Source organism: Bos mutus, chromosome 15 (assembly GCF_027580195.1).
Source record: "Bos mutus isolate GX-2022 chromosome 15, NWIPB_WYAK_1.1, whole genome shotgun sequence".
Taxonomy (NCBI): domain Eukaryota; kingdom Metazoa; phylum Chordata; class Mammalia; order Artiodactyla; family Bovidae; genus Bos; species Bos mutus.
The window spans coordinates 31,251,411-31,262,908 of record NC_091631.1 but is presented as its reverse complement, the minus strand read 5'-3'; the positions used below and the strand labels follow the sequence as shown (position 1 = coordinate 31,262,908).

Genomic DNA, 11,498 nt, shown 5'->3' with positions numbered 1-11,498 from the left:
TGAACTGTGGTGTTGGAAAAGACTCTTGAGAGTCCCTTGGACTGCAGGGAGATCCAACTAGTCCATCCTAAAAGACATTAATCCTTAATATTCATTGGAAAGACTGATGCTGAAGCTAAAACTCCAATACTTTGGCCACCTGACACGAAGAACTGACTCATTTGAAAAGACCCCAATGCTGGGAAAGATTGGAGGCAGGAGGAGAAGGGGATGACAGAGGATGAGATGTTTGGATGGCATCACCGACTCAATGGACATGAGTTCGAGTAAACTCTGGGAGTTGGTGATGGACAGGGAGGCCTGGCATGCTACAGTCATTGGGGTAGCAAAGAGTTGGACATGACTGAGCGACTGAACTGAAAAAGTTGTTTAATTGTCCCTTTCCAACCCGAATATGTTTTGTTTATTTCATTTTTAAAAGTGGATTTTCCATTCACTCAGTGAACGACACCTTGATTGCTTCCAGGTTTTAGCAGTTATAACTAAAGCTGCTATAAATGACCATGCACCAGTTTTTTGTGGATATACGTTTTTAGTTCATGTGGGCAAATATAAAGATGTGCAACTGCTGGACTATATGGTAAGAGTATGTTTAGTTTTGTAAGAAGCTGCTTGTCTTCCTAAGTGGCTGTACCATTTTGAATTCCCACCAGCAATGAATGAGAATTCCTGTTACTATACATCCATGCTGGAATTTGCTGCTGTCAACATTTTGGATTTTCTCCATCTCATTAGGTGTGCAATGGCATCTCATTGCTGTTTTAATTTGCAGTTCTGCATTGATTATGATATCATTTTATCCCAAAAGAAAGTGAAAGTGAAGTCACTCAGTCGTGTCTGACTCTTTGTGACCCCATGGACTGTAGCCTACAACGCTTCTCCGTCCATGGGATTTTCCAGGCACGAGTACTGGAGTGGGTTGCCATTTCCTTCTCCAGAGGATCTTCCCAACCCAGGGATCAAACCTGGCTCTCCTGCATTTTAGGCAGATGCTTTACCATCTGAGCCATCCAAATCCAACGTCATCTGGATTTTCTCTTCTGTTGTCCTTTAGGAGTTTTAGAATTTTGCATTTTCTATATAGTTTTTATATAGAAAATCCTAAAGGCTTCACTAAAAAACTATTAGAACTTATCAATGAATTTAGTAAAGTTGAAGGATACAAAGCCAACTTAAAAAAGACAGTTGCATTTTTATACACTAACAATGAACTATTTGAAAAAGAAATAAAACAATCATGCTTGCAATAGAAAAACAGTAAAATACTTAGGAATAGATCTCTCCAAGGATGTGAATATTTCTACACTGAAAACTCCAAAACTGTGGTAAAATAAGTTGAAGGAGACAAACAAACGGAAAGCTTGTTCATGGACCAGAAGAACTGATATAGTTAAAATGTCCATACTACATAATGCCATCCACAGTTTCTTTTCAATGCATTAAAATATTCCAGTCACATTTTCCATGGAAACAGAAAAAGGCCCTAGAATTTGTATAAAACAAATAAAAAACAAAAGACACAACATCGTGAAACAGTTATTAACCAATTTAAAAAATAAGTTTAAAGAAAGATAATATCAGGAAAAAAAGGATGCTGACTATCCATAGCAATCCTGAGGGGGAAAAAAGACAAATAATTGTGGCAAGTCAATTCAATGGAGGAAACAATAGCCCCTTTTCATGAACCGTGCTGGGAAAACTAGATAGCCACAGACAAAAGAAAAGAAAACCCTACTTTTCACTATATATAAAAGTTTGGTCAAAATGGATCAAAAACATAAATATAAGAGTTAAACCTATAAAAATCTTACAAGAAAGCAGTTATAAATCTGTTATCGAGTCCTAGCTCACTCTGCTTGCTGCATGACAAGCCAGTAAATCTAAGAAATTTGTTGAGGCAAGGAATAACAACTTTATTCAGAAAGCCACAAGACTGAGAAAATGGCAGACTAATATCTCAAAATAATCATTTTATTTGGGGTCTGGATGCCAGGTTCTTTTATAAAACAGAGCAGGGGAGGAGCTGAGGAAGTAAAGAAAAAAGGCCATTTTCCTTGCAACTGTCTCCTGGAATGGTCAGCCCCCAGGAAGGGATGGTGTTCAGGCAGAGGGGCACGGTTCCTTGAGGCAGGTCATTATGTGTAGACAGTATCCTTTTAGTAAACAAAAGCAATGGGAAGAAAAGTAAAAAGATTAGGCATGATACCAGAGTACAAACAACACAACATAAAATAAGGTAAATTCAACCTTATTAAAAGTGAAAACTTTTCTACTTAAAAGCACATTAACAAGAAAGTGAAGAGACAGTCCCTTGAGTAGGAGAAAATATTTTCAAATTACCTATCTGCTAAAGGTCTAGTATCTAGAATACATTAATAACCATTATGATTCAACAACTAAAACAAATAGCTCAGTTAAAAACTATATGATTACATTTGTGGGGCATTTTGGAAAAGGCAAACTGCTGGATCATAGAAAAAGCAAGAGAGTTCCAGAAAAACATCTATTTCTGCTTTCCCAAAGCCATTGACTATGTGGATCACAATAAACTGTGGAAAATTCTGAAAGAGATGGGAATACCAGACCACCTGATCTGCCTCTTGAGAAACCTATATGCAGGTCAGGAAGCAATAGTTAGAACTGGACATGGAACAACAGATTGGTTCCAAATAGGAAACAGAGTACGTCGAGGCTGTATATTGTCACCCTGCTTATTTAACTTCTATGCAAAGTACATCATGAGAAACGCTGGACTGGAAGAAACACAAGCTGGAATCAAGATTTCTGGGAGAAATATCAATAACCTCAGATATGCAGATGACACCACCCTTATGGCAGAAAGTGAAGAGGAACTAAAGAGCCTCTTGATGAAAGTGAAAGAGGAGAGTGAAAAAGGTGGCTTAAAGCTCAACATTCAGCAAACTAAGATCATGGCATCTGGTCCCATCACTTCATGGGAAATAGATGGGGAAACACTGGAAACACTGTCAGACTTTATCTTTTGGGGCTCCAAAATCACTGCGGATGGTGATTGCAGCCATGAAATTAAAAGACGCTTACTCCTTGGAAGAAAAGTTATGACCAACCTAGATAGCATATTGAAAAGCAGAGACACTTTGCCAACAAAGGTCCATCTAGTCACGGCTATGGTTTTTCCAGTAGTCATGTATGGATGTGAGAGTTGTGCTGTGAAGAAAGCTGAGCACTGAAGAAATGATTCTTTTGAACTGTGGTGTTGGAGAAGACTCTTGAGAGTCCCTTGGATTGCAAGGAGATCTAACAAGTCCATTCTGAAGGAGATCAGCCCTGGGATTTCTTTGGAAGGAATGATGCTAAAGCTGAAACTCCAGTACTTTGGCCACCTCATTCGAAGAGTTGACTCATTGGAAAAGACTCTGATGCTGGGAGGGATTGGGTGCAGGAGGAGAAGGGGATGACAGAGGATGAGATGGCTGGATGGCAGCACTGACTCGATGGATGTGAGTCTGAGTGAACTCCGGGAGTTGGTGATGGGCAGGGAGGCCTGGTGTGCTGTGATTCATGGGGTCGCAAAGAGTCAGACATGACTGAGCGACTGAACTGAACTGAAGCATAGAAAACAGATAAAAGGCTCCCAGGGTTAGTGGAAATAGTTGACTAGGAAGGGGAACCTGGGTGTGTTTTGGTAGGATGATGGAACTGAGTATCTTAACTGCTAAGTCACTTCAGTTGTGTGCAACTCTTTGTGATCCTATGGGCCATAGCCCACCAGGCTCCTCGGTCCATGGGATTCTCCAGGCAAGAATACTGTAGTAGGCTGCTGTGCCCTCCTCCAGGAGATCTTCCCGTCCCAAGAATCAAACCTGGTCTCTTACGTCTTCTGCATTGGCAGGCAGGTTCTTGACCACTAGCACCACCTGGGAAGCCCCTCACACAGCTGAGGTGCATATCAAGGGAATGATTTCAGTGAGGCCAGACTTTTGTGTCTTCCCTTACATAGAAAAGAACTAAATTCCTTATCTCGAGGTACCCGTTTTGTTTTGTTTTGTTTTTTTAATCAACAGTAATCTTTGAGGTTCCTGACTACCTACCCTTAGTTGCAAAACTTCTATATACCCTGGCTCCTCCACTCGCTTCCTTGGAGGAGTTTCTCAGAACTATCTGGAAACCTGCCTCTTGGGTTGCAGTTCTCATTTTGCCTCAAATAAAGCTTAACTCCAAACATTGTACAAATATTTTTCAACATTTAAAGCCAATAAATATATAATTTAGTTGAAAATGGTATCTTACCTTTGTATATTGCTATTGGGTTTTATTCAATTTTTGGAAATGATGGATTATCTTACAATTTATAAGATGTATATTTAAAATTTTTTGTGCATAAAAAACATATTCAACCTGACTGCGTTCCAGTTGCTCATATATGCAGTAAAAATTTTCAGAATCTGTTTTTACAGTGTACATTAAGGACACAAAATATAGCAGATGTTTATTAATGCTTAATTTCATAACAATTTTATTTATACTGTCAGTTACACAGATGTAAATATTCAAAAAGAATCCACTAGTTTACTAGAACACAGTATGCCATGTAGCAGTATATTATACAAAGATTCATATAAACCTTAACATTCAACATTTAAAACATTCAAAAATTCTTTGGGCTCCAAAATCACTGCAGATGGTGACTGCAGCCATGAAATTAAAAGATGCTTGCTCTTTGGAAGAAAAGTTATGACCAACCTAGACAGCATATTAAAAAGTAGAAACATTACTTTGTCAACAAAGGTCTGTCTCGTCAAAGCTATGGTTTTTCCACTAGTCATGTATGGATGTGAGAGTTGGACTATAAAGAAAACTGAGCACGAAAGAAGTGGTGCTTTTGAACTATGATGTTCGAGAAGACTCTTGAGAGTCCCTTGGACTGCAAGGAGATCCAACCAGTCCATCCTAAAGGAAATCAATCCTGAATATTCACTGGAAGGGCTGATGCTGAAGCTGAAACTCCAATCCTTTGGCCACCTGATGTGAAGATCTGACTCCTTGGAAAAGATCCTAATGCTGGGAAAGATAGAAGGCAGGATGAGACAGGGACAAAGGAGGATGAGATGGTTGGATGGCATCACTGAATCAATGCACATGAGTTTGAACAAGCTCTGGGAGTTAGTGATGGACAGGGAGGCCTGGTGTGCTGCAGTCCATGGGGTTACAGAGCCAGATGTGACTGAGAAAATGAACTGAACTAACATTTATATAATGTCCTTGATGTCAAAGTAACACACTTGCTATATGACATTGAATAAAAAAGTAAGGCATAGAGTATTCACAAAAATCATATGTGAAAATATGCTTAAATGATGAAATATTCTGTAGTTATTAACTATTTTGTTTAGTGGGTATAATTGGTGATCACAGACAGAGTGCCTGATGAACTATGGATGGAGGTTCATGACATTGTACAGGAGACAGGTATCAAGACCATCCCCAAGAAAAAGAGATGCAAACAAGCAAAATGGCTGTCTGAGGAAGCCTTACAAATAGCTGTGAAAAGAAGGGAAGTGAAAAGCAAAGGAGAAAAGGAAAGATATACCCATTTAAATGCAGAGTTCCAAAGAGTAGCAAGGAGAGATAAGAAAGCCTTCCTCAGTGATCAGTACAAAGAAATAGAGGGAAAAAATAGAATGGGAAAGACTAGAGATCTCTTCAAGAAAATTAGAGATACCAAGGGAACATTTCATGCAAAGATGGGCTCAATAAAGGAAAAAATGATAGGGACCTAACAAAAGCAGAAGACATTAAGAAGAGGTGGCAAGAATACACAGAAGAACTGTACAAAAAAGATCTTCACGACCAAGATAATCACAGTGGTGTGATCACTCACCTAGAGCCAGACATCCTGAAATGTGAAGTCAAGTGGGCCTTAGGAAGCATCAGTACAAACAGAGCTAGTGGAGGTGATGGAATTCCAGTGGAGCGATTTCAAATCCTGGAAGATGATGCTGTGAAAGTGCTGCATTCAATATGCCAGCAAATTTGGAAAACTCAGCAGTGGCCACAGGACTGGAAAATGTCCGTTTTCATTCCAATCCCAAAGAAAGGCCATGCCAAAGAATGCTCAAACTACCGCACAATTGCACTCTTCTCACACGCTAGTAAAGTAATGCTCAAAATTCTTCAAGCCAGGCTTCAGCAATATGTGAACTATGAACTTCTAGATGTTCAAGCTTGTATTAGACAAGGCAGAGGAACCAGAGATCAAATTGCCAACATCTGCTGGATCATGGAAAAAGCAAGAGAGTTCCAGAAAAACATCTATTTCTGCTTTATTGACTATGCCAAAGCCGTTGATTGTGTGGATCACAATAACCTGTGGGAAATTTTGAAAAACGTGGGAATACCAGACCAACTGACCCGCCTCTTAAAAAACCTGTATGCAGGTCAGGAAGCAACAGTTAGAACTGGACATGGATCAACAGACTGGTTTGAAATAAGAAAAGGAGTACATCAAGGCTGTATATTGTCACCCTGCTTATTTAATTTCTATGCAGAGTGCATCATGAGAAATGCTGAGCTGGAAGAAGCACAAGCTGGAATCAAGATTGCCAGGAGAAATATCAATAACCTCAGATCTGCAGATGACACCACCCTTATGGCAAAACGTGAAGAGGAACTAAAAAGCCTCTTGATGGAAGTGAAAGTGGAGAGTGAAAAAGGTGGCTTAAAGCTCAACATTGAGAAAACGAAGATCATGGCATCTGTTTCCATCACTTCATGGGAAATAGATGGGGAAACAGTGGAAACAGTGTCAGACTTTATCTTTTTGGGCTCCAAAATCACTGCGGTTGGTGATTGCAGCCATGAAATTAAAAGATGCTTACTTCTTGGAAGGAAAGTTATGACCAACCTAGACAGCATATTGAAAAGCAGAGACATTACTTTGCCAACAAAGGTCCATCTAGTTCACGGCTATGGTTTTTCCAGTAGTCATGTATGGATGTGAGAGTTGGACTGTAAGAATGGTGAGCGCCTAAAAATTGATGCTTTTGAACTGCGGTGTTGGAGAAGACTGTTGAGAGTCCTTGGACTGCAAGCAGATCCAACCAGTCCATCCTAAAGGTGATCAGTCCTGGGTGTTCATTGGAAGGACTGATGTTGAAGCTGAAACTCCAATACTTTGGCCACCTAATGCAAAGAGCTGACTCATCTGAAAAGACCCTGATGCTGGGAGGGATTGGGGGCAGGAGGAGAAGGGGATGACAGAGGATGAGATGGTTGGATGGCATCTCGATGGACATGGGTTTGAATAGACTCCAGGAGTAGGTGATGGAGAGGGAGGCCTGGCATGCTGCTGTTCATGGGGTTGCAAAGAGTCAGACACAACTGAGCAACTGAACTGAACTGAACTGAAAGTGTTCTTTGTTATTTTGTCTTTTAAAATCAGCAGACATTTTAAAAACACTGACCATAATTATTCAAATGCTAAATTAAGTAGAAACCAAATATTAAAATAATGTTAATTTTGTTTGTTTTTTAAACACTTCCGAGGCACACTAGGAAAACAGCGGGAAAAGAAAAATCAAAGGAAAAGAGTCATATTTCAACCACTTAAGGAAGCATGTGTAAACTAAAAATAATGGATAGGAAAAATGAGGAAATGTTTTAACAGGCATTACTTTCTCAGACAACTGAAAAATTTGAAATATCCTGCATGTTAATAATAGTCAAATGGCTAGGTGAATTATGGTTCTTCCATGAACTGGTTTATTTTATAACCAGCTGAAATTATGTTAAAACTATATTATAAATAATTATAAATACATGTATGTAAAATACAAATATATTTCACATAAATTATGTTTGTAGTCTATATGAAATATAGTTTTGGATATGTAAGTTCAGTTTAGTCATTCAGTCATGTCTGACTCTTTGTGAGCCCATGAACTGCAGCACACCAGGCTTCCCTGTCCATCATATCTTTTTGCTTTTTCATACTGTTCATGAGGTTCTTACAGAGAAGGCAATGGCACCCCACTCCAGTACTCTTGCCTGGAAAATCCCATGGACTGAGGAGCCTGGTAGGCTGCGCCAAGAGTCAGACGCGACTGAGCGACTTCCCTTTCAATTTTCACTTTCACGCACTGGAGAAGGAAATGGCAACCCACTCCAGTGTTCTTGCCTGGAGAATCCCAGGGACGGGGGAGCCTGGTGGGCTTCCATCTATGGGGTCACACAGAGTCGGACACGACTGAAGTGACTTAGCACATGAGGTTCTCAAGGCAATAATACTGAAGTTGTTTGCCATTCCGTTCTCCACTGTTTCATCAGAACTCTCCACCATGACTTGTCCAACTTGGGTGGCCATACACGGCATGGCTCATAGTTTCATTGAGTTAGACATGTAAAAATAAGTGTAAAAATCAAAGGAAAAAAGGGGAACCACAGTGGCAAATGCAGTATGTGTAACTTCTTTATGCATTTCATTATCTATGATCATTTATCTATCTCAGATGATATAATGGATACTTAGGAAGTAATATTTAGAGAATGCTGAGCCTGCTCTTGATTGGAAATGAAGAGTAAATAAAAAATTACATATGAGAAATGCTTTTTGAAAAGAGTATGGCTTTTTAAAATGCTTTTTGACAAGACTACCGGTTAAATTATAGTACATCTTTGTATAAAAACAATGGAAAGATGATAAAAATGCCTACAGATGTGTACAGTTGGTTGGCTTTTTTTTTTTTACAGTTGGTTTTTAAATAATTTTTTTGAGAGTTATATTTATTTGGCAGGAATTTTTAGGACTTCAAGCCTGAGGAGGCAGTGTGTCAAATAACCCTGAGAGAACTGCTCTGAGGAGACAAGGTAGGAGGAAGCCAGGTTATATAGAAGTTTTGCAACCAAGGGCAGGTGGTCTGAATGACAAAAGATTATTGTTAATTTAAAAAACCCAGATATACCAAGTTAAGGAATTTAGTGCTTGTCTATGTATGGGAAGATGCAAGAGTCTGGGCTCACTGAAATCATTCCTTTGATATGCAGCTCAGTTATCTGCAGACACTACCCTGTGTTTTCATATCCTGAGTTTTCTCAGGGCTCATCGGCTCACCATCCTTGGTGGCTGCAATTGCTAATGACTAGAGATGTACAGTTTTAGCATGGGCATATGTCTACATTACTTTGCTAAGTGAGAAAGGTACATTCTGGAATAGTAAGTGGAATATAGTCCAAATTAAAAAAAAAAATTATTTACCTGCACACAAATACACCATAGAAAATATATACCAATCTTTTGTAAGATATTAACAGTTATTATCTCCATTTGATAAGAAATAAGTAACTTTATACAGCTTTTATTTCTAATATATTGTCTGATGTGGGATGAGGGAGAATTTTCAAGAATGAGAGCTGTTTGGCTATGTGAAATATTTCTCATGTGTCATGTAGAATGAATATTGACCATTGAATTCGGCAGGGTAGAGGTCACTGTAACATACGTGCAACATGAAGGGAAAATGATTGGTATGAGATTAAAAAAATAGAAAAGTATCGAAACCTGAATATATAGAGAGCTCTTTCAGATGTTTTTCTGTGATGGAAACAGTGAAAGAAGAAGGAGAAGGAACAGAGGAGGAGGAAAAGGAGACAAGAAAGAGGAGGAGGAGCAAGAGGAGGAAAAGAAGGGATACAGAGGAAAAGCAATGGGCAAATATATGGATGCCAGAGGTTTTTGCGTGCTAGTTTCCCTCCATCCCTCCCTCTGAAACATTCCTTTCCTTCCTCCCTTCCTTCTCTGTCCTTTCTCCCTCCCTCCTCCAAACCTGGCTTCCTCCCTCCCTTCCTTCTGATAGAACAAGTAACAGAATGAATGTGGGTAGAAGTGAGCCTGTGAAAATGAAAACTTTGTGATAGAGCAGACAAAGGGAAGAATATACACAGCCATGCCCCAAAATAGATAAGAGGAATAAGAACTGCATCATTATGTCAAGGCATGCAACAAACCAGGACAGGGAAGTATAATCTAGCGATTATCCATAATTTGTCTTTTTCCAAATACCTATCTAGAGTAAGAATGAATTAAGAAGGCGAGCTGGTTTATTTTTCAGACTCTGAGTGAGAAATGTTGAGAAAAGAGTAATTTTGCTTCCATTTCCAAAGTCATATCTTTTTTTGACACAAAACCTGAGATACCTGGTCCTGGATCTGTTTAGTTTTGATCCCATAAATGATGGGATTCAGCATAGTAGGAGCCAGAATGCAAACATTGGCCAGTAAGACATGGACATGGGGTAAGATATGACGTGCAAATCGAGGAGTGAAAGCTGAGAAGATCCCAGGTCCATAAAAGAGTATGATGACACAGACATGGGAGCCACATGTATTGAGAGTTTCGTGGCGAGCATCTCGAGAAGGGATGCGGAAGACAGCACAGAGAATAAGCATATATGATACAAATATTAGCACAACATCTAAGGTCACTGTTGACAACAGGACAAAAAATCCATACCAGAAGTTTACTCGTATGTCATCACAGGAAAATTTGGCCACGGCGATGTGCTCACAAACAGTGGTTGGAAAAATGTTACTTTTACAAAAAGTTAGCCTTTTCAGTAGAAATATTATTGGGAACATTGTACCGTTACTTCTCAAAAAGATGGTCACACCGATTTTCCCTATCAGTGTATGTGTAAGAATAGTGGTGTATCTCAGTGGGTAGCATATGGCAATGTAGCGGTCAAATGCCATCACCAGCAAGATGCCTGACTCTGAGATGAAGGTGGAATGGATGAAGAAGAGTTGAGTGATGCAGCGATCCAGGGAGATCTCCCTCGCATTGAACCAGAAGATGGCCAAAGCCTGAGGGATTGTGCATGTGGAGAGGACAAGGTCTGCTCCCGACAGCATGCAGAGGAAGAGGTACATAGGTTCGTGGAGGCTGCGCTTGGTGAGGATAATGAAGATGAACAGGCTGTTCCCAAGCAGGGCGATGACATAGGAAATGAAGAAGGGGATGGAGATCCACATGTGCTGGTCCTCAAGGCCAGGGATGCCCACAAAGTAGAAGACTGTGTGGCTAACACCAGTATGGTTAAAGACAGTCATACCTGGAGCAGATGACTAGGACCTCACCCCCTGTTAACAGACACAATCAAAATTTCAGACTGTGCTCAGAGCTCATGGCATCTATCTGATTCTTTTCCACAGTGAGTGAGCCAGGAACAATATAGGATGGGAAGATGAACAAGATATTATCTGTAAAATGAAGTAATAATCTCACAGAGATAATGAATGTTTATATAGTTAAAGAAAATTATATGGTAAAGAAAGATAATAGTAGTACCAAGAAAAAATACTATGGGAACCAGATGGAATGAATAATTCGGTCTATTTGGCTATGGGATGTCATTGGATAGAGGTCAGTTAGGTGGGGAATGACATGAAGTCTTTTGGGAGTTTAAGGATAAGCTTCTGTCATAGAAATATTTAATGCATTTAAATATTTTTAAAAGCATTAAATA

At 39.5% G+C, this 11,498-nt stretch overlaps 1 protein-coding gene across 1 annotated transcript; it reads right to left on the bottom strand.

Annotated features, from left to right (window-relative positions):
- Positions 1-1,300: 1,300 nt before the first annotated feature.
- LOC102273223 (olfactory receptor 52B4) lies at positions 1,301-11,082 on the bottom strand. Its single transcript, XM_005911235.2, has 2 exons — positions 10,162-11,082; positions 1,301-1,381 (listed from the first exon to the last, which is right to left on the bottom strand). The coding sequence occupies exons 1-2, from the start codon at positions 11,080-11,082 to the stop codon at positions 1,301-1,303; spliced, it is 1,002 nt and encodes a 333-aa protein (XP_005911297.2).
- Positions 11,083-11,498: the final 416 nt, after the last annotated feature.